At 41.3% G+C, this 22,827-nt stretch overlaps 1 protein-coding gene across 2 annotated transcripts in view; it reads right to left on the bottom strand.

The window, feature by feature from the left end:
• Positions 1–22,827, bottom strand: part of cep135 (centrosomal protein 135) — a 165,368-nt gene that overhangs the window by 78,035 nt on the left and 64,506 nt on the right. For both annotated transcript variants that reach the window (XM_078548085.1, XM_078548094.1), the window contains exons 9-12: positions 15,493–15,558; positions 10,373–10,523; positions 6,003–6,226; positions 862–1,017 (exon numbers count right to left, since the gene is read on the bottom strand). In XM_078548085.1, coding sequence (XP_078404211.1) covers positions 862–1,017; positions 6,003–6,226; positions 10,373–10,523; positions 15,493–15,558 — 597 coding nt within the window. The remainder of the gene's footprint in view (positions 1–861; positions 1,018–6,002; positions 6,227–10,372; positions 10,524–15,492; positions 15,559–22,827) is intronic.

Raw genomic sequence — 22,827 nt, 5'->3', positions numbered from 1 at the left:
TCTGATGTCTGGAGCTGCTACAAAAAAAGGCAATGAAAAAGACCTTGTAAATCGTAACAAGGCCAACCATCCGTTTGTCAAGCAAGTACAAATTGTGCTCTTCCCTCTTTCCTTGTGTGTTCATGCATGATTGAAAAATCCCAAGCACAAGTGAACACTGACCACTAATATTCCAACGGTGATATTCTTATTGTCCCAAAAAGGCCAGAACTTTGGCAGTCCACAGATTATATTTTAATCAATGACATTACTTGACCTTATAACCTTTAAAATCATACCTACAGGTGTACACCTGGTTTACTTTTAACATTTCATTAAATACACATAATAACGACTGCACAATCTATTTTCCGCTGTTTTACATTTGTCAATAGGCACCCATCCACTCTGCACACACTTTGTGTATCAATGTACATTACCTTGCAGTTATATCCACATTAAATTTAATTCCACATAGCCTTGAAGCTGTGAGCTGGTGTGTTTTAGGCTATTTTGTTAAGAAACTTCCTTTACAGAGCCAAGAGAAAAGGTATGCAATATGGAATAAATAACATTTATTAAAAACATACAAATAAGTTTAAGATGGGTGCTTGATTTGCCTTAAAGCCTTGAATATTGGACAGTTTTACCAAATGTCTTTTATTACAAAGCCTAAATTCACTTGGTCATTGTATCTTTAATCCAGCTTCAGGAGGGGCAGTGTGTGTCTGCTACAAGTAGTACCTTTTTGAGATTGTTTTGCAAAACTATTCGAAAATAGCCTACCACAAATCCTCTAAGGGGCATACTCATTGAATAAATACATTTCTATATTGTATACCAAAAAGAAAAATTCACAATTCATTCCGACTCGATCAATACCTGTTCATAAATCAGAAGCAATTTATCTCTTTCTGCCGTCACCATCTTGACATTTGATTGGATTTCTGCCATGTGTCGCTCAAATTTATCTAGCACTGATTGTAATTCATCCCGTTCTCTGATTGCCTGTAACAGCTCAGAGCTGAGGCTACTACTCTGTGGAAGAAACATAGTTTCCCTTTAATGCATTAAAGCTAATATTCTGTCAGTAAGATTTGTTAAAAAAAAAATTTAAACAAAGCACATGAACAACAAATAGGTAAATGTTTGTTTATATTGCTGCATAAGTTCATGCAGGTGGTAATTGCATTGCAATTACCACCTGCATGAACTTATGCAGCAATATAAACAAACATCTACCTTTTTGTTTCTGAGGCCAGAGACCCCGTAACACGAGGATTTTTTTCTGTTCAATCGTATAACTAATATTTATACAAAGAGTCAGAAGGATCCACGGTGAACTGATTGGCTCTGTCCCTATAATTTTATCTAGATGAAACACATCCACAGTATTTCATCTATAAATGGATGCATGACATTATGAAAGAGCAGGTATATGATTTTGGTACAAATGCACAGAGTTAATCAAATAAGTGAATAGTTTAGATAGCCATGGCAGGGCAGGTGGTGTGCATAGCTGCAGCATGTGGGAGTTTCTGGATATTGCAATCTGGACAAACACATCTGCAGTAAGTGTCGAGGAACTTCACATCAGAGATGTTGAGCCGAAGTCGCAACTACAGACAATTTTTTTTATTCATTAATGGGGTGAGGGCTTCGCTGGCTGGGCCAGCATTTATTGCCCATCCCTAGTTGTGGTGAGCTGCCTTCTTGAATCTCTGCAGTCCATGTGGTGCAGGTACACCCACAGTGCTGTTAGGTTTAGCAGTTTGTTACAACTGAGTGGCTTGCTAAGTCATTTCAGAGGGCATTTAAGAGTCAACCACATTGCTGTGGGTTTGGAGTCACATATAGGCCGGACCAGGTAAGGACGACAGATTTGCTTCCCTAAAGGGCATTAGTGAACCAGATGGGTTTTTACAACAATCGACAATGGTTTCATGGTCATCATTAGACTTTTATTTCCAGATTTTTAAAAATTGAATTCAAATCCCATCATCTGCCCTGGCGGGATTTGAACCCGGGTCCCCAGAGCATTACCCTGGGTCTCTGGATTACTATTCCAGCGACCATACCACTACGCCATCGCCTCCCCAAAAGGACATTGCAGGGCACCGGGGAGGGGGAAGGCCAAACACAGATTGTGTGATTGCTTTGCGGAACACCTCCGCTCAGTCTGCAAGCATGATCATGATCTTCTGGCCGTTTGCTATTTTAATTCACCACTTTGCTCTCAGGCTCACATTTCTGTCCTCGGCCTACTGAAATGCTCCAGTGGAGCTCAATGCAAGCGTGAGGAACAGCACCTCATCTTCTGATTAGACACTTTACAGCCTTCTTGACTCAACATTGAGTTCACCAACTTCAGGCCATGAACTCTGTCTTCCATTTTGATTTTTTTTTGCCAAGTGCCAGTCTATATCTTGTATTTATGACTTTGTTTTCAGACAGAGGTGTTCATTATTCTGCCATTCATACTCACTCTGGTCAAATGCTTTGTTTTTTTACTACAACCATTACCACTCCCTTTGTCTTTTGTTCTATGACATCTCAGTCATTTAATCTCTCCTGCCCTCTACCCTATCCCAGATCTTCCCTTTTGTTTTTCCTCCCCCTCCCGCCTTTCAATAGCATAAAACCCATCACATTTCTACCTCCCTTAAGTTCTGAAGATTGGACTCGTAACGTTAGCTCTGTTACTCTCACCGCAAATGCTTCCAGACCTGCTGAGTATTTCCAGCATTTAATTTTCACTTTAACTTCTCAGCCTGTTTTAAATATGATGGACACAAAATTACATGCCAAGGTGGTGGAATCTAGGATGTTACCACTTTTCATCTGCCCATTTCTTTTTGTAGCGCTGACCATTCTCTGGTGGGAAGGTTAATCTTTTAATTGCTATCCTCTTGCAATTCAGGAGCCATGTTAGGGGAGTACTTGAGTTATACTGAGAAATGTACCTTTTATGACTTTAAAATGCCTCAGCAGAAATTTTACCATGACTTCCCCAAAATCTTGAAGTCTTTTGAATGGCATCAGTCCTTTCCTAGGTCACGATAACTGATCACAGAAGGGATTAGTTATCTTATGATGTGACACAAAATAGTTCTCTTTGTGAAGTTAATAGGCCCATAAGGGTCTGAAAGAAACTAAGGACGTGTAGCTGTGGGCTGTTCGGTCTTAAAAAGCTATATAGGGATGCATCCTACTGAAGTGCCCTTACTGTGCAAGCAGCTGCCTCCAAACACCCAACCCCACAATTTCAGCCAGGGTCAGCAGAAAGTGTATGGAGAGACAGGAATTCTGCTTCACTGCTGTTTGACTGCAGTGGGGGTTGTTCTCCCACAAAATTTTGCACCCAACACATTCTCTAAACAAGATCAAGGCCATAGGAGTTTCACTGGTCATATACTGTCTTGTGTATAGCATGGACTATCTGTAGATATGGAGTACTTGCTCTGTAACTTTGTTATACTTTTTCCATCAGATTTTTCTGTAAAACTTTTTCATGCTTACAAACTTCCATTTTAACTGTATATCTAATGTTCACATTTGATTAGATTATTCTTCCCACATGACTCACTCCAGTTCTAGTGCTCTGAGATAATCATCCACAACTCCAAGCTGTGGGTGGCATGGTCCTTAACAGTTCCACACACCAGAGTCACTTCTTACCGCTCCCCAACATTTCCATACTCCACTCACTTATCCCATGCCCACCAATCCTAATCCAGTGAACTCAGAGCTAGGACTACAGACAGAATTTTCATCCTTGAGGTGGATGGCAGGAGTTGGGAAATTTCCCGGCTTGGCATACCCACCTTGGGGAAAAGTGGCTGCAAAGGCAGGATTTTTGTTCCGGTATGAGGGTGATAACAGGGTGATAACAGGAGTCAGGCCCACTGCCCCCGGAAAGAGGCTGGAAGCAGCCACAGGGCCTGCCAGGTGCGGAGGTGGGCTGTTTAAAAGGCCTTGGTGCTTGGGGACTTCGTACCAGTTATAATAAAAAGCCCTCTAGCCCTCACACATTTCCCATGCCCCATCCATGTCACTTCATGTCCTTCACCCACCCATGCTAAGCTATGCCCCTCTACCCACCCCTCACAACCTCCATGACAAGCTATGGCACTTCCATATTCATTCACCCACCAAATACTCTGTGTAGAGCCAATTAGCCTTATAGCGACAATAGGATAAGTTAAAAAAGCATTTTTAAAAAGTCATTCATAAAAACTTTTCACTACAACCCATTACAAGTGTCAATTACCCATGCCCTTTCAAGTATCAATAACAGAAATGGCAAGCACGTTAAACCTCTTTATCTTGTGTAGATAAACATCGTGAAATTGACTGAAGTGACCACAGACTAAGAGTTACAATCAACTAGTGTCTTCCCTGGAACACAGTTGATTTAATACTCTAATAGATGTCTAGGCTCTCAACTAAGCGTCATTATCCATTCTTGATTGAGAAAAGCTCTTTGAAAAGCTAGCCCGACTCCATGAACATTGCAGAGGACTAGGAGATACCTATCCCCGCAATGGAGCCAGCCAGCCAGGTCGGGAGTGCAGGGTGCAAGCTCGTGACCCAAACCAATCTGAAGCAGTCCATGTCCAAATGTAGCAAGACCTGGACAATATCCAGGCTTGGGTGGAGAAGTGGCAAGTAACATTCATGCCACACAAGTGCCAGGCAATAACTATCTCCAATAAGAGAGAATCTAATCATCACCCCATATCATTCAATGGCATTACCATTGCTGAATCCCCCACTATCAACATCCTGGGGGTTATCATTGACCAGAAACTGACCTGGACTAGCCATATTAATACTGTGGCTATAACAGTAGGCTAGAGGCTGAGAATTCTGGGGCATGTAACTCACCTCCTGATTCCCCAAAGCCTGTCCACCATCTACAAGGCACAAATCAGGAGTGTGATGGAATACTCTTCACTTGCCTGGATGAGTGCAACACCAACGACACTCAAGAAGCTCAAAGCCATCCAGGACAAAGCAGCCCACTTGATTGGCACCTCATCCATGAACATTCAGTCCCTCCACCACCAGCACACATGTGCTATCTATAAGATGCACTTCAGAAACTCACCAAGGCTCCTTAGACAGCACCTTCCAAACCCATGACCACTACCACCTCGAAGGACAAGGGCAGCAGATACATGGGAACATCACCACCTGCAAGTTCCCCTCCAAGCCACTCACCACCCTGACATGAAAATATAATGCTGTTCCTTCATTGTCGCTAGGTCAGAATCCTAGAACAGCCTCCCTAACAGCACTATGGGTGTACCTACACCACATGGGCTGCAGTGGTTCAAGAAGGCAGCTCACCACCACCTTCTCAACGGCAATTTGGGAACGGGCAATAAATGCCGGCCTAGCCAGCAAAGCCCACTCCCTTGAATGCATATTTCAAAAAAAATTGAAAACTCTGGGAATAGCATTGGGAAGCCTGGAATTGGTTGCTGGCCACCATTTTCACCCCTGAGAGATTGAATCTCCCTGACTCCATGAAAATCCATACCTACATTTCCGGCATCAATTGCCTTCCCTTCACTCCACAGGACTTTTACATGCCTCCTGCCTCTAGGTAACCTGAAACAGCTTCCCTACCATTCCCTGTGTACTCTGGGACTTAAAAAGATAAAACATAAGATTGAGTATGTATACTTAATTATTACCAAGGTAACTTCATCATGTAATGCCAACCTGAAAATGCCAACACTGTCAGAATGCTATGTAATATAAACACAATTTAACTTCCTTAATCATAGATCACTAGCCTTGATAATATATTACAGGCTATGTGACATAATCATTATATACTAAGAGAATTTTCTTTTACAAAAACAAGGATTTCAAAACTTACTTTGTTAGTACAAGTTATGAGATTGGAAAATGAGGAATGATAAACAGATGTGCAAGTTACGTCTGAGTAATTTTAGCTATGTGAAAACTAAAACCATCACTCTGTTCCCAACATTCATTAAGGTTTTCAGTACCTTCACAGGTGAAACTCGTGTTGGACTCCGGCCACGTCTTGGAGAACAGACTGGGGTGGCTCTTCCAGATACCATATCCTGCAGATATTCCACTTCACCTTTGTAATAATCCCTTTCTTCCTCCAAAGTCTTTACAAATTTATCCAGACGAGACGGCGATGTGTCCCCTTTCAGAACACCATGCTGTGTTCGCATTCTTTCCAATTCCAACACAATGTCTCGCTCTGAAGATGGTTGAAAACATAGAAAAGCTTGATTAACCAAGGAAATAATTTAGAACACTACAGGACTATCATAAGCATGCTATCATGTCTGATTTAATACTTCAGTTTTCTCAAAAGAGATTAATTATTTCAAAACCGAGCAGCTTCCAAATATATGAATATGATTTTTTTATTCACGTTCATGCTGGGTAATAGAAAGTCAACAGTATAAACATGTTGATCTCCAGTCTAATATACATGGTGATCAAATATGGTGCAAATGATCCAATAAATTCTCACCTTTTCCTCCTGCAACCCCTTTCCTCAAAACCATCACAAGATTATAAGTAGAAAAATGGTTGAGGTTGGGGTGGGGGAGCGTTATGCCCCAGCCCAGAACTGCCCAGTATCCCAGCTTAGCTCCTGGCCATGAAGTGACATCCAGTGGGCAGCCTGCTGGAAAGGAGCCCACATCTCAGGGCTTCATTTTCTCATCCACTCCCAAGTTTGATGACAGACTCCACCCTGCTCTGTAAGATAGAATGCCTGCCCCTTTAGGCTCAAATTTTTGAAGACAGCATTCCCCAGTGAGATCTTTGAGGATTCGCCACAAGGGCACTCAAAGATGAGTAGGCCCTTATCTTCCTTGAGATATTTGTTCATCACTATCACTAGCTTTTGTATGAAGCTATAGTCAAAGAAAAAATTGTTGTTCAGTCTACATGAGCACATTTCTTGTTATCAGTAAAGGAATTATTGTGAAGGAGTTCAGTATATTAGAGGCTACTACTTGATCAATCCAAGCAACTTGTGACATCCTCTTTCAACACGCAAGAACTCTAAGTTTGGTGACATATTTCACGGCATGAAGAGTACTGGGTAAAGATCCTGCATTGTGGGGGAGCACAACCTCTTTCTGGGGGAGTACAACCTTTTTCTATCACCTGATCTCTCTCAAAATCCCAAAATCTTTTCCATGAATTGTCCAACACATGATCTGTACAAGATTAAAAACCCCTCCTACAATTAATAGAAGTCTGGGTAATTATCAAACCTCCTCACCTCCAGCAAATGTGTCTAACCAAAATTAAGGATGCCTAAAGTAGCCCGAAGACTGCTCATACAAAATAATCTGACCACGAAGTACAATGTCTGTCCTCTGGGTCCTTCTCAATGTCCTCCACTGGGACAGGATAGATTTATGATAAAATATTGTCACCACCCATTTTCTTACACTAAACAGAGCTTTGACCATTTGCCCCACACATGAATTCGTAAGTTTAAAGCTCTTTCTTCTCCAAACATATCTTCTGGAAAAAGGCTACCATGAGTCTTTAATTAGCTTAAATGCTTCATAATTTTAAGTATCAACTAGATTTTAGATCCCCTTCACCTTTATTGAAACTAGACATTACTTGTATCTCTTCCTCCTTCACCCTCTTGACTCTCCATTTCTCCCCAACCCACGCTTAAAAACCCGGAACTAAACATAGGCATGCATGAAAGAAAAATCAAAATCATTTGCAGTAATAAGTAAACTCAGATCTTTCATCTCCATTTAATTTGTTCCTTCCCCTCACTTATACAGTTAAAATATTTAAAGTCTCTTTCCCTATTAGCCTCTGAATGGAAACTAGATGGCTGTTACAGTGAATTAATTGGTCTCAGGTAGCCAGACTTTGCCACTCCTTAATCCTTCTTGTAAGTTTAATTCAAAATAAGGTTACATTCTGTTTTGGCCACCTGCTCTTGAATTTTGAAGTCCGATAGCTTTTCAGGACAAGAGATAGGATTCCAGTGGACTGCTGCTGCCAGTAAGTAAAGGTTGTCATGCCTGGGTTTTTGTTCTTTAGGCTTCTCCTTTACTTTGCTTGAGATACAGCAACTGTACGTTTCCAAGGGAACTATCATTGTTGCAAAGTTACTGAAAATGAAACTGAGTTTTGATGGATAGTATCAGCAGAGACTAGCACAAGAAACACCAATGTGCCTTTTTTTCACAACTCTTTTAAAGCTTTCTTTTTAGTTTATTTCCTGTCTGCTTTCTTTTTTCCACTTCTGTCTTTTCTAATTTATTTAATCTCCTTTAACAGCTTTCCCTTTCTCCTTCCTTCCTTTCTTTCTCTGTTATTCTCATCACCCACCCTTTACATTTGCTTTTACCCACTTCTACTCTTTAATTTATTGTCATGTGGGCAGGATTTACAGAGCGAAGGCCCAATGCTTCTGCTGTGAAATAAAACTTTAAAAATCAACCGTGTCTGAAAATTTCAGAGTTTCCTTCTGAACAACTATGATAAGAACAGGAAAGTCTGGAAGTGCACCAAATATCGCCAATGAATGCTGATGGTGGTGAGGCGGGGTGGTGTAGAGCAAAGGCAGATGGAGGAGCCAATTTGAATCAAGCTCCACAGTTTGTAATAAAACAGATAAAAAAAAACAGATAAAACAGATGACACTGATAAATGCAACTGATATTTACAGCCAAGATTTTCTTCCCCATTTATCTGATTTGTCATACTGCTTATTCAACAGACAATGTTGGATGAGCAGACATTTCTTCCAATTAAATGCTAGGAAAACCAAAGCCATTATTTTTGGTCCCCAGTAAAAACTTTACTACCTGACCACCATTTCCAACCCTCTCCCTGGCAACTGAAGTTGAATCAGACCATTTGCAACCCTGAGGAGTTTGAGCCTAACATGAGCTTTTGACCACATAATCCACTCCATCACTAAGACTGCCAACTTCTGGCGTTTAGTAGTTCTCGGAACACAGAAAGCAATCATTGAGCCAGACTTGTGTCCCCGGGTTGGGTTTACAGGGTCGGAAGATTTCCTAGCTTGGCGAACCCGACCTTTAAAAGTGGCCGCCCACAGGTGAGATTTTCGGGTCGAGAGGGGGGAACTGAAAAATGAGTCAGGGTTGGCAACCGCGTAATGAATGCGCAGGCTGCCAGATGTGGTGGTGGGCTGGGCACAAGGCCTGTCTCTGTGCTCCGGCACTATGTTTAAATAAATAAAATAATAATAGTGATAATAAAACAAAAAACATCCCTCACACCCCAAAACACACACCCTATGACCCATCCATGCAAACCTATGCTCCTATGCCAACCCACAGGGGAGGCTATGGCATTGTGGTATTGTCACTGGACTAGTATTCCAGAGATCCAGGTTCAAATCCCACCATGGCAGATGGTGAAATTTAAATTCAATAAAAATCTGGAATTAATAGTCTGAAGATGACCATGAAACCATTGCTGATTATTGTGAAAGCCCATCTGGTTCACTATTGTCCTTTAGGGAAGGACCTACCTGGTCAGGCCTACGTGTGAGTCCAGACAAATGCCCTCTGAAGGATGGGCAATAAATGCTGGCCTAGCCAGCGATGCCTGCATTCCACAAATGAATAATAAAAATAATGTTCCTCTACCCACCTCCTATGCCACTTAGTGCCAACTCATGCCAGCCCTTGCACCCCACCCACTGCCCGGTGTTCTTACCCCTTCCATGCCAACTCACCTAGCATCCTTGACAGATTTGACACTTCCTGGACAGCTTTGACGCTTCCTGGACAGTTTCTGACAGTTGGGCAGCTCTTTTACAGTTCCTTGACAGCTGGACAGCTCTTTTACAGCTTGACAGTTCCAATGAGTTTGTGCGTAAAATATGCATAATCATGTTCACTTTTAACAATCCCAAAGGGTGCCTTGCTTCTCCCAGAGGGTGCCTTACCTCTCCCAAAGGTGCCCCGGGACTCTATCAAAAGGGGTGCCTTACCTCTCCAAAGGGGTACCTGGCTATCCAAAGGAATCCACCAAGTTCAAACCACCTCTTATCTGTTTTAATCTGCACACTCCGGATTCCACACTGCTGTTCTTCCAAAATCCCACTTCAGTGGAGGCAGCTGTTGATTCAAATACCCAGCTGCCTTCCCAAATCGCGCATGCATGAAACCTGGCCCAACTCCAGTCCCGCCCCCAGGAAGATGGGAGGCGCTTGGTTCCGGTGCAGGACTTTGACATTTCGTCCATTTCCAGGATTTTTGCCATGATGGAAAGTCTCTCCAATGTGGTGAAAATCCGGGCCATTGTTTACTATGTCAGATGTACAGACAGAATTAGGAAAATGATAGTTCGGTTTTCATGCTAGGTCTATGGTTACCTGTTGCTATTTGCTTATCAACTTGTTCAACCAGCCTCTGCTTTTCCTGTTTTACTTGATTTAACAAATCATTGAGAGTTGTATTCTCTTCCACTTTACACTGCAACTCTTCTTGAAGCTTGGTGTTGTCAACATGTGTTGCAGTCAATTCCTGGAACAGTATATAATTACACATTTAGAAAAAGAGTTCACTATACTTTCCTAGTAATTAATAAGAACTATCAAGCATTTCATCACAGTATGCATTAGACTGCAGTAATCACAATTGCTGCCAGATAACCATCCTAAAATTAACTTTATATTAATCACATTCACACTTAGCTTACGGTAGCATCTCTCCCAAGAAAACAGACATGAGATGAGGAAACTCCAGTAACTGGCCACAACATACGCGCTATGCTATTCCTTTAAAGAGAGGAAACTTTGAGTGTTTGTTACATTGACAGTATGATGTTGGGTTAGCGGTGCTTAAGCTATGACCTCCATATACATTTTTAGAGACAGAGTTTGCTTTATTTTACTAATAATCTGTTATTGGTGTGGGGAAAGCCCCTTGTGCGCTGCCAACAAGACATCATCAATGTGATTAGCAACTAGGGTTTTGGCTACTTTTTAAAATTGTGAATTATTGTAGTGAAAGCACCGAATATACCACAAGTGCACTTTTTTCCTGCAGGGAGGAAAACATCAATGAATTATACTGTTGAACACTGAAATGATTCACACCCTTGTAATAAATATAGGTTAAGAGTTGGCTGACAACAAGTTACAAGGTACCAATTCATTCAAGTATCTGAATACCTTATAAATTGCCAGAACAGACCTTGAATAGTTCATAAGTGTCAGTAGAACCAGTGAACTTGAAATACTGCTCTAAATGGTGCCTTACCATCAAATCTTTTTTAAAAAAGCAAAGCAGCACAAGTGTTATGACTAACATTGTTACTTTTGGTTTCAGTAGTGCCTACCAGCGACATTATTACATATTCTGCTTCATAGACGGCAATAAGTGTGACACTATGAAAGGAGTGAATTACGATTAAAAGGAATGGGTTAAAATGATTCTGAAAAACCTGTAAAAGCATGAAGCCATGATTCACAGTGGGAGCACTGGCATAAAGATGAGCAGGATGGAGGACTTGCCAAGTGCGTTTGGGGAATTAGGTGTTAAAAAATGGGGTAGTAATTTCAGGTTTGCTCCCACTGCATTGTGCTGGATCAGCTGAGGAAAAGCAGGTTAGACAAATCACAAGGTGACGGTGTAGAAGTAAGTTTTTCAGATTTCTAGGGTATTGAGAGGAGTTCTGGGAGCAAGGAGAAAGTCCAGACTGGGTGGGCTTCAGCTAAACCAATTTCATCACAAGAACATAAATAGAGCATTAGAAGGATTTAAACTAGTGAGCAAGGGGAGGGGAAACCTTAAGAAGATATAGTAAATGATATTATCATATATGGAGCAAAGTAATCTATATTAGTAAGTTAAAAGGGAGCAGGGGGAAAGAGACATACTTTGGGGCAGATGAAAGAGGTTAAGGAGGACAATGAGAATGAAAGTGAAGGAAAGCATGAGATAAATAGAGGAGAAGCATTACAGTTGTTTGTTAATCACTTCAGTCTCTGAAACCAGAGAGCATCACAATATAGAAAGAAATGTACATGTAAAGCTAGTTCAGCAAGGACATGATGACTGAAGAAAGGTGGCGATGGACAGCCTTGCTACAAATATCCCCAGAGAAGCCAAGCATCTTAGAGGAAGGCAGAACTACCCAATGCTACAGCAGCTAACCTACTGAAGGGAAAAAGTTGTATGCTTAGTGCTCACATCAGAGGGAAAGCTGAATCAAAACTTATTCTTTGATATGTTGAACACTCACTATAAACCTAGTCATCTTAAGGGGTACTATACACAGTCTTGCACAGTGTATTTAACTCTATCATATGACTACAAACAAAATCTAGCCCAGCCATGGCTTCACACTTCCCTATATCTGTAACCTCCTCCAGACCTACAACTCAAGGTTACATAGAATTTACAGCTCAGAAACAGGCTATTTGATTCAACAGGTCTGTACTGACGTTTATGCCTCATTCTATCTCTCTTCATATCACCACCATCAGCATATTCTTCTATTCCTTTCTTCCTCATCTATTTAACCAGCTTCCCCTTAAATTCATCTATGCTATTCACCATAATTACTCCTTGAGATAACAAGTTCCACATTCTAACCATACTCTGCCCCTGTGCTCCTCCAATTCTGGCCTCTTGCACATCACCAATTTTAATTGCTTTACTATTGGAGGCATGCCTTCAGCGGCCAAGGCCCCAGCACTGGAATTTCCTTTCTAAACCCCTCTGCCTCTTTCCACCTTTAAGACGCTCCTTAAAACTTAACTCTTTAGGCAAGCTTTTGGTCATCTGCTGTAACATCTCCTTATTAGGCTCAGTGTCAAATTTGTCTGGTAACACTCCTGTGAAGCACCTTGGGATGTTTTGCAATGTTAAAGGCCCCATATAAATGCAAGTTGTTGTTGAAGACAAAGTTGCTGTGATATACTTAAGGTATAGTTGTGCCTATAATGATTAAACCCTTGTCAATCAATAATATTTCGCCAGGTACACATTGTAATCTGTAATGTTATTAGTTGCATTATCTAGATGTTGTTCAATGAAATAGTGTTAGTTCGTGGATCTGTTGTGCAACTACCAGTGATGATGCTGCCAAGTCAAAGTTAATTACACTTCATTCAGTGTGCTCAGTGTGTTGTTGTTAACTGGCTTGTTTAATGATTGGTTTGGGTTGAGTGAGACAGTCAAAAAGTGAGCTAATTCATATAGATTATTTTGTAACATGAATCTAATTTCCCCAGGTGCTATGTTAGAAAAATGGTTGAAAATTGGTCTGATACTCTGATTAATATTTCTCATCTACTGCAATTCCAGATGCAATATTGCTGTCTTTTATCAAAATATAGTGTTAATCTTTCTGATAATGTCCTTGTAAGTAGGACAAATAAGGTAGTTGGGGAGGATTTAAAATAACAAAGTAGCAGAGGGACATGCAGACTATTCCTAGAAAATAAGTACATCTGTCTATGGAGTAGAGGAAATGAATGCCTTGAAATATAGGAATGCTAGGAGTGTTGTGAATTGGAGACCTTGAGATCCTCGTTTGGGTGGGAGGCTGTGCTACCATAAGTCTCATAGAAATCTAGTTCAACAAATACATGGCTTAGTTAAACATACAGTGATAGCTAGGTGACCCACACTTTAAACCTGTTTTCCATGTTCTCAACCCCTGGCTCCCTACCCAGTCCCCTTAGAGGCTTTGATTGCTTTCAAATTGCAACTAGTTTTCCCACCACTTACCACCCCCCACCCCCCCCAATCAAAAAGTCAAATAAAAATGAACAAAGAAATTGATTCTCTGCCTCACTGTCTCTTTGATCCCAGGCTCTTGCTGTCACATAGGTGCTATCAGGTCAGATAATTAGTTGGCTTCAAAATTGAACAAGTATATCTGCTCCAATCCCAAACTTTTAAGAAAGATGAAGCCTTTAAGTGAAAATCTAACGAAGGCATCAAAACACACAAAAGGCAGTTTGATAGATAAATTCAATGTTATTACGAAATATGTAATTTTTTTAACCTTTTATTTCTTATCTCACTTTGGTCATTAGAAATTTTAGTTACTGAAGAAGGGCAGTTGAAAAAATGTTCAGTTAGCTTTTTGAATTGCCAGATGCCGAGGCAGATTCTGCAACAGACTGCTGAGTTTGCATCGGCAAAATCCTATTATAAATATGAACATAGAAATTTATAACACAAAAGGTGTAATAAAAGTGCAACAAGTCCAGAGGCACAGAACCAAGATTTAAAAAATATATTATAGACATATATTACAGGTAAAAAAGCATCAGTGAGCCAATGATCAGGGGATCATAAGAAAAAGGAGTAGTAGGCCATTCAGTCCACCGAGCCTGCTCCACCATTCTAAAAGATTGTGGCTGATCTGATTGTGGCCTTAACTCCATTTTCCTGCTTTCCCCCCATAACCCTTGACTCCCTTGTAGGTCTAAAATCTGTTCAACTGGTCCTTGAGTATATACAAGAACCCAGCTTCCACTGCTCTCTGAGTAGAGGATTGCAAGGACTAATGACCCTCTGAGAGAAAAATCTCAAGAGCCAACTTGACACCAAGCGGCCAAAGAATAACAAATCTTAAAATTATTAAAAACATGATATATATACACATTTTCTTTGAACACTTACTTCCTATTGTGAAAGTTCACCATTCTGATTTCCTCTGCCCATGTTTATAATGGGAACTCTTTGTAAGTGTCTCATGCTGTAATTATACCCTCCAAATAATCATGGTGCTCTAATGCCTCACTTTTCAGCCTCAGCTATTCAGCCTGTACTGCAAAGAAACTTCAATGCACCCAATAACTCTACTCTTACAAAACAAGGACAGAATGGAATGTCTGACTTTAAAATGGGGACTGAATTTCATCTGTGTATTGTAATTACTCCCCGACCTCTAATTCACAAGTGCCAAGCCATGAGGAACTGATTGGCACAAGAAACAAATGTTTCCACAATCACAGAGACAACGCTAGGCTATCTATCCAGCACTGAAGGTGAATTTTGGAGGTGGGATAGTGGAGTAGGTATGACAAGATTAACATTTGCAGCTAAGAAAGTCATGGTAGGCTGAGGAAATTAACAGGAAGACAGGTTCAAAGTCTGGAAGGGCTTTGTGCAAGGGGGCTTAAAGAAGTATTAAGAGGTTAGTGTCCTTGCTATTATCTGTGGGGAAATATTGCTGAGAATTGGAAAGAAGCAACATAACAAGAGCATGGACAATGGACAAAGGATTTACGAAGACCTTACAAGCCCATTAGTAGCAAATCAAATTCAATTTCCATTAATGATATACTAAAGGGAGTTATTGCCAGCATATCCAATGTTGGAGCACCTTCAATGAATCCTTCCTGAGTATATAAGTACAATATTCAGCCAATATGAACTATATATTCAAAACACTGGACAAATACAGAATGTAAGATTCTTTCCACCCCCAAAAATTACATGGACTTATAATATAAAGGAAGTGACTTACTTTGGTTAGCCTAGCAATTGTTTCTTCAAATCCTTCCAATTCTTTGTGCTGTTTCTGGATTTCATCCTGCAAGGATAAAAGTAGATTACTTAATTTTTAGTAATGCCATCCCTCATGCTCCATGGAAAATTGGGCAATTCCATACTGATTTTCTGTCAGTCAGGTGTCAAACATGCAAATATCCATCACCCAGTCTCCAAACCAAACTACTGAGTTTGAGAACATGTTTAGAATGTAAGGGTTCTGCCACCAGAGGTGAAGCAAAGAGAGAGAAGACCAAAATCGCAGGCCCAAAGATCCAGGGCCAAGAACTTGGAGCTGGTTGTAGAGATTGGAGGGAGGGGGAGGGAATTCAAGGTGGATGTATGGCTGAGGCTATGGAAGAATTTATAGATTAAGGTGAAGATTCTGGATTTGATGCATAAGGTGGCAGGGAGATAATGAAGGTCATTAGGAGTTGTGGGTGAACAGGGTAGGATATAGTTGGCTGAGTTTTAAAAGGTATTTGTAAAGGATGGAGGTGTCCAGAAAGGCATTGAGAAGTTGAATCTAACAGCAGTGAAAGTTTTCAAAGTGGTTTATTAGCGATGCGAACAAGGAAAGGCCAGAATTAGAAAATGCCATGAGGGTCAAAAAAAGTACTTGTGGTGGCAGACAGGATATAGAGCTTGAAGCTCAGTTTTAGGTTGAGCAGACGTTGAAGTTATGCAACATCTAATTCAAAATGGACATGCACCCTTAGAGAATGTCATCAGCTTCAAGGGTGCTGTGTTTTTGATGGCAGCATAATGCATTGGCTTTAGCCCTCCCAATGTTCAACTGCAGGAAGTTTTAATCTGTAACTTGATGTCAGACCGGCAGGTAAATTATGGAGAGAGAGAGTTGGTGTCATGAAAATATAATAATACTCATAATATTATTGTGATTTATTGTAGAAACAGGTTAATAGTGGGGTTTGGATAGTGTGTGTGATTTAATTGATTTGAAGACAGTTGGTCTGGATGTTTTGAGTCTTCAACAAAGAAGCTAGGTTTGAAATGCTAAATACGTAAATATGGTTGAAGTTTTAGAATGTGAGATGTAAGGAACATTTGCATTTTTAGATAAATTAAGTTGGTTTGAATTTCAAAGAGATGGTAAGATGTTACACCTAGCCAGAAGGAGCTAAGCCAAACAGTGTATTTATTTTTCCCAAAGGTTACTGATAATATGAGCACTATGAAAAGATTTATATTATGGGAAAGGTAAAGTTCCAAAGACATATCAGAACAATGGAATTTGCATTAAAATGGGAGAGACATGTATAAAGGAGATAAGGCTATGTGTAAGAGGAGAAGGCATTCTAAGATCTAACACAAGTGTGAAAAGCTTCCAGCCTCTGTGCATCAAGTTGCTTTCTGCAGGAACTGAAGCATCACTGCCCAGGGTATTGTGTTGCTTTGCCTGGGTCTGTTTAAATCTATTTGTTTTTCCACTGTTGCCTTAACTGTGGTGTAACTGGAAGCCAGATTAATTAGGGATTCTAGGAGTTATTATAGTAGTAATTTGCAGACCTATGTATGTGCTTTTCTTTTGTTAATAAATGTTTAATTTAGTTTTCTAAAAAAAACTGTGAAGACATGTTAGCCTTATTACATCTGAATTTAGGGCATGCACCTCGAAATAATATAAAAATTGCAAGACAGTTGTGACCGCGTGATCAAGTTTCCCTCATGGATTTGAAATGCCATGTCATAACAGGTGTGATCAGCATACATATGGAACCAAAGATGTTTCAATGGGCAATGTGTAAATAAGGAAGCGGTCATGAAGGATGGAACTTTGGAGCGCTCTAGAGGTCACTATGATTTGGTGGAAACAGGAGCCATCACCAGAGTGGAACCAGCTGCGTTGGTTGAAGTAGGAGTGGAACCATAAGAGTAATCTTAAAGAGATAGCCTATGGATAAGAGGTGGTGAAACAATAGGTAGAAAGGATAATGCACTAGGATGTACGTACAAAAAAAATTAGTGTCTTTGATTGGAGCATTCATGTGCTGTAGGCGAAGGAGAAATTGAATGTAGGAATTTGAATATAGAATTGTGGCAGAGGTGAGCACAGAATAAGAGTTTTTTGAGGGATAGAGAAAGGGCAGTAGTTGGGGACTGTACAGTCCAGGATGGACTTCTTGAGCAGAGTAATGATGCCCAAGCAAAGGGACTCGATGTCTGCAAGTACAGAAACAAAATTAACAGTTGAATGATAAGGAGTTGGATCTGCAGAGGATTGTGTGAGAAAGTGTACCTTATAGAGCAGGGGTGCTCAACAAGGGTCTGTAAGACGTTTTCAAAAATATAAAAAGGATTGACATAATAAGAGGCCAATCACTATTGGGGTTAGCACATGTGGTGACCAAGATGCCTTTTTTAATCATGGAATGCTGCTCAATAAGGAACTGGGATCTCTCAGTGTTCATACAGATTTTGGTTAAATGTGGAGCGAAAAAGAAGGGATCAAGCCAGTCTGTGTATAAGGCAGCAATGGTGATTAGTGTTTGGACGCAGTGTGCAAGAGATGTAGGTGAGGAAGGGGCTGGTGGTGGAGGTGTAGGACACTTCACAAATTCTGTCATTGTAAATTTTTACTTTTATATAGTTCATAAAGTAGCATCTGGCAATGGCTAGGCCTATGTTAGATGATTACAGTCATTGTACGAAAGTTCAAAATTTGGACAAGTGACTTGCCTAGATCTTCCGGTCAGTGAGAATGCTGGGTGCATTGCCACTGCCCGGGAAGTTTTCTCTGACCCAACAATACTATTCATTTTCAGCCATATCTTTTAATCCTGGCCGAAGCAGAAATGAGTGCAGTCTCTCAAGGGTAAGTCCAGCTAGTGTAGAAGAGTTGGGGATGGGGAGGACATGGTCCCTTTTTCATGACAGTAACTGCTGTATTTAATTAAGTTTTTAAAGGTCTTATCTTTTAATGAATGAGTATGGGTTAGTGAATGGGGGGGGGGGGGGGGGTGTGTGTGTGGAGGTATTCAGATGGTGAGGTGGTGTTGGTCAGGTAGGTGATTGGATGGATTAGTTGTGCCGCTCAGTTGAATTACCCTGTCTAATCACTGAGTTCAACCACGCATTAAACTGTCTAAAATTTCCAGTGCAAATCCCATATATCTGGCCCAAGTCACCAACGTGAGCTCAGGGTCGGAGACATTTGCGGAGGGTTCGAGGCAGCAGGGAATCAGTCCATTGGAAGTTTAAACTTCCCGTGCAATTTCTATCTATGTCTGTGCATCAGGACTTCCACAGGATGTGTAAAAATGTTAAAAAGACAAGTCTAAAGGTACTGTATCTGAAAGCACAGATCATTCGCAATAAGGCAGATGAATTAACAACACAAATAGATGTAAACGGGTACGATATGATTGCGATTATGGAGACATAGCTGCAGGGCTGGGAATTCAAGGCTGGGAATCCAAGGGTACTCGATATTTAGGAAGGACTGGTATAAAGGAAAGGGAAGTGGGGTGACGTTGTTAGTTAACGATGAAATCAGTGCAATAGTGATAGAGGATATTGGCTCAGAAAATCTAGATGTAGAATCAGTCTGGGTGGAGCTCAGAAGCAACAAGGGGTGGAAAACATAAATGGAAGTTGTCTATATGCCTCTAAATGGTAAGGAAATTAGAGGTGCATGTAACAAGGGTGACTTTAATCTACATATGGGCTGGGTAAACCAAATTAGCAATAATATTGTGGCAGATGAATTCCTGGAGTGTACAAGATGATTTTTTAGACCAGTACATTGAGGAACCAACTCGGGAACAGGCTATCCTAGATTTGGAAATGCAATGAGAAGGGGTTAATTAATAATCTTGTTGTGCAGAGTCCTTTAGGAAAAAGTGACCATAACATGGTAGGACTCTTCGTTAGGGTGGAAAGTGAAGTAATCTGATCTGAAACTAGGATCCTAAATCTAAACAAAGGAAGTTATGAAGGTATGAGGCATGAGTTGGAAAAGATAAATTGGGGAACTTCATTATAGGTATGACGGTGAATAGGCAATGGCTAATATTTAAAGAACGAATATATGCATTTGACATTTATACCTTCCTTTCTGGCGCAAAAACACAACAAAAAAAGCAGCCCAGCCACGGCTAACAAAATAAATTAAGGATAGTATTGGATCCAAAGAGGAGTCATATAAAGTTGATAGGAAAAGTAGCATGCCTGATGATTGGGAGCAGTTTAGAATTCAGCAAAGGAGGACCAAGTGATTGGTTAAGAGGGGAAAATAGAGTATGAGAGTAAACATGCAAGGAACATAAAAGTGGACTGTAAAAGCTTCTATAAGTAAGTTAAAAGAAAAAGATTAGTGAAGACAAATGTAGGTCCCTTACAGTCCAAAATGGGAGAATTTATAATAGAGAACAAGGAAATGGCAGAGCAATTAAACAACTACTTTAGTTCTATGGAGAAAGACACAAATAACTTCCCAGAAATGCTAGGGAACCAAGGGTCTATTAAGGAGGAGGAATTGAAGGAAATTAGTATTACTAAAAAAGGAGTACTGGAGAAATTAAGGGGGCTGAAAACCGATAAATCCCCAGGGCCTGATAATCGACATCCCAGGGTAATACAGGTGGCGGCCATGGAAATAGTGGATGTGTTGGTTGTCGCCTTCCAAAATTCTGTAGATTCTGGAACAGTCCCGGTAGATTGGAGGGTGGCAAATGTAACCCCACTATTTAAAAAAGGGGGGGAAAACAGGAAATTACAGACCGGTTCACCTGACATAAGTAGTAGGGAAAATGTTTGAGTCTATTATAAAGGTGTGATAACAAAGACACTTAGAAAATATCAACGGAATTAAACAGGTCAACATGGATTTATGAAAGGGAAATAATGTTTGATAAACCAACTGGAGTTTTTTGAGGATGGAACTAGCAGAATAGATAAGGGAGAACTAATGGATGGGGTGTATTTCGATTTTCAGAAAGCTTTTGATAAAGTTCCACATTAGAGGTTAGTGTGCAAAATTAAAGCACATGGGATTGGGGGTAACATATTGGCATGGATTGAGAATTGGTTAGCAGTCAGGAAACAGCGAGTAAGAATAATTGGGTCTTTATCGGAGTGGCAGGTTGTGACTAGTGGGGTACTGCAGGATCAGTGCTTGGGCCCCAGCTATTCACAATATGTATCAATGATTTGGATAAGGGAACCAAATGTAATATTTCCAAGTTTGCTGATGGCACGAAAAATGGTGGGAATATGAGCGATGAGGGGGATGTTAAGAGACTTCAAGGTGATCTAGACAAGTTGAGTGAGTGGGCAAATACATGGCAGATGCAGTATAACGTGGATAAATCTGAAGTTATCCACTTCGGTAGGAAAAACAGAATGGCAGAATATTATTTAAATGGTGACAGATTGATGTACAAAGGTGGCAGAAGGTGTAGGGGGGACATGTGGAAGAACTTTTTTACGCAGAGAGTAGTGGGTGTCTGGAATTCGCTGCCCAAGTTGGTGGTAGAGGCAGAAACTCTAAACTCTTTTAAAAAGTCCCTGGATCTGCACCTTAAATGCTGTAAACTGCAGGGCCATGGGCTGGGTGCAGGATGGTGGGATTAGAAAGGGCACCTGGGTGTCCTCGGGCTGGCATGGACAAGATAGGCCAAATGGCCTCCCTCTGTGCTGTAACTTTTCTATGGTTCTATGGTTCTAAAGGGACCAGGGTGTCCTGGTACACCAATCACAGAAAGCAAGCATGCTGGTGCAGCAAGTGGTTAAGAAGGCAAATGGTATGTATATTGGCCTTCATTGCGAAAGGACTTGAGTACAGGAGCAAGATGTCTTACTGCAGCTGTACAGGGCCTTGATGAGACCACACCTGGAGTATTAGGTGCAGTTTTGGTCTCCTTACCTAAGAAAGGATACGCTTGCTAAGGGGAGGCAATGGCGTAGTGGTATTGTCGCTGGACTAGTAACCCAGGGTTCGAATCCCGCCATGGCAGATTCTGATGGAATCCGAATTCAATGAAAATCTGGCATTAAAAGTTTAATGATGAACATGAAACCACTGTTGTAAAAACCCATCTGGTTCCTTTAGGGAAGGGAATCTGTCATCCTTGCCTGGTCTGGCCTAAATGTGACTCCAGACCCACAGTTGATTCTCACATGACCTCTGGTGACAAACTGCTACAAAATCACAAAAAAGAAATGAAACCAGATCTACCTAGGTGCCAGAAACGACAACGGCAATCGCAGCCCTGTCGACCTTGCAAAATCCTCCTTACTAACATCTGGGGGCCAGTGCCAAAATTGGGAGAGCCGTCTCACAGACTACTCAAGCAACAGCCTGACATAGTCACCCTCACGGAATCATACCTTACAGATAATGTCCCAGGCTCCACCATCACCATCCCTGGGTGTCCTATCCCACCAGCAGGGCAGACCCAGCTGAGGTGGCAGCACGGTGGTATACAGTCAGGAAGGAGGGAGTTGCCTTGGGAGTCCTCAACATCGGCTCCAGGCCCCATGAAGTCTCATGGCATCAGGTCAAATATGGGCAAGGAAGCTTCCTGCTGATCACCACTTACCGCCCTCCCTCTACTGATGAATCAGTGCTCCTCCATGTTGAACATCACTTGGAGGAAGCACTGAGGGTGGCAAGGGCACAGAATGTACTCTGGGTGGGGGACTTTAACGTCCAGTGAGTTGTTCAATTGTCCACCGCTATTCACCGTGATGTCTATCACCAAGAGTGACTCAGTAGCACCACTACTGACCGAGCTGGCAGAATCCTAAATGACATAGCTGCTAGACTGGGTCTGCGGCAGGTGATGAGGGAACCAACAAGAGGGAAAAACATACTTGGCCTCAAACTCACCAACTTGCCAGCCGCAGATGCATCATGACAGTATCGGTAGGAGTGACCACCGCACAGTCATTGTGGAGACCAAGTCCCACCTTCACATTGAGGATACCTTCCATTGTGTTGTGTGGCACTACCACCGTGCTAAATGGGATAGATTTCGAACAGATCTAGCAATTCAAGACTGGGCATCCATGAGGCACTGTGGGACATCAGCAGTGTACTCAAACACAATCTGTAACCTCGTGGCCTGGCATATCCCCCACTCTACCATTACTATCGAGCCAGTGGCTCAACCCTGGTTCAATGAAGAGTGCAGGAGGGCATTCCAGGAGCAGCATCAGGCATACCTAAAAATGAGGTGTCAACCTGGTGAAGCCATAACACACGACTATTTGCGTGCCAAACAGCATAAGCAGCAAGCGATAGACAGAGCTAAGCAATCCCACAACCAATGGATCAGACCTAAGCTCT

Source organism: Cetorhinus maximus, chromosome 1 (genome assembly GCF_964194155.1).
Source record: "Cetorhinus maximus chromosome 1, sCetMax3.hap1.1, whole genome shotgun sequence".
Classification (NCBI taxonomy): domain Eukaryota; kingdom Metazoa; phylum Chordata; class Chondrichthyes; order Lamniformes; family Cetorhinidae; genus Cetorhinus; species Cetorhinus maximus.
The sequence above is the reverse complement of the archived record's forward strand: the minus strand, read 5'-3'. Positions and strand labels throughout refer to the sequence as shown.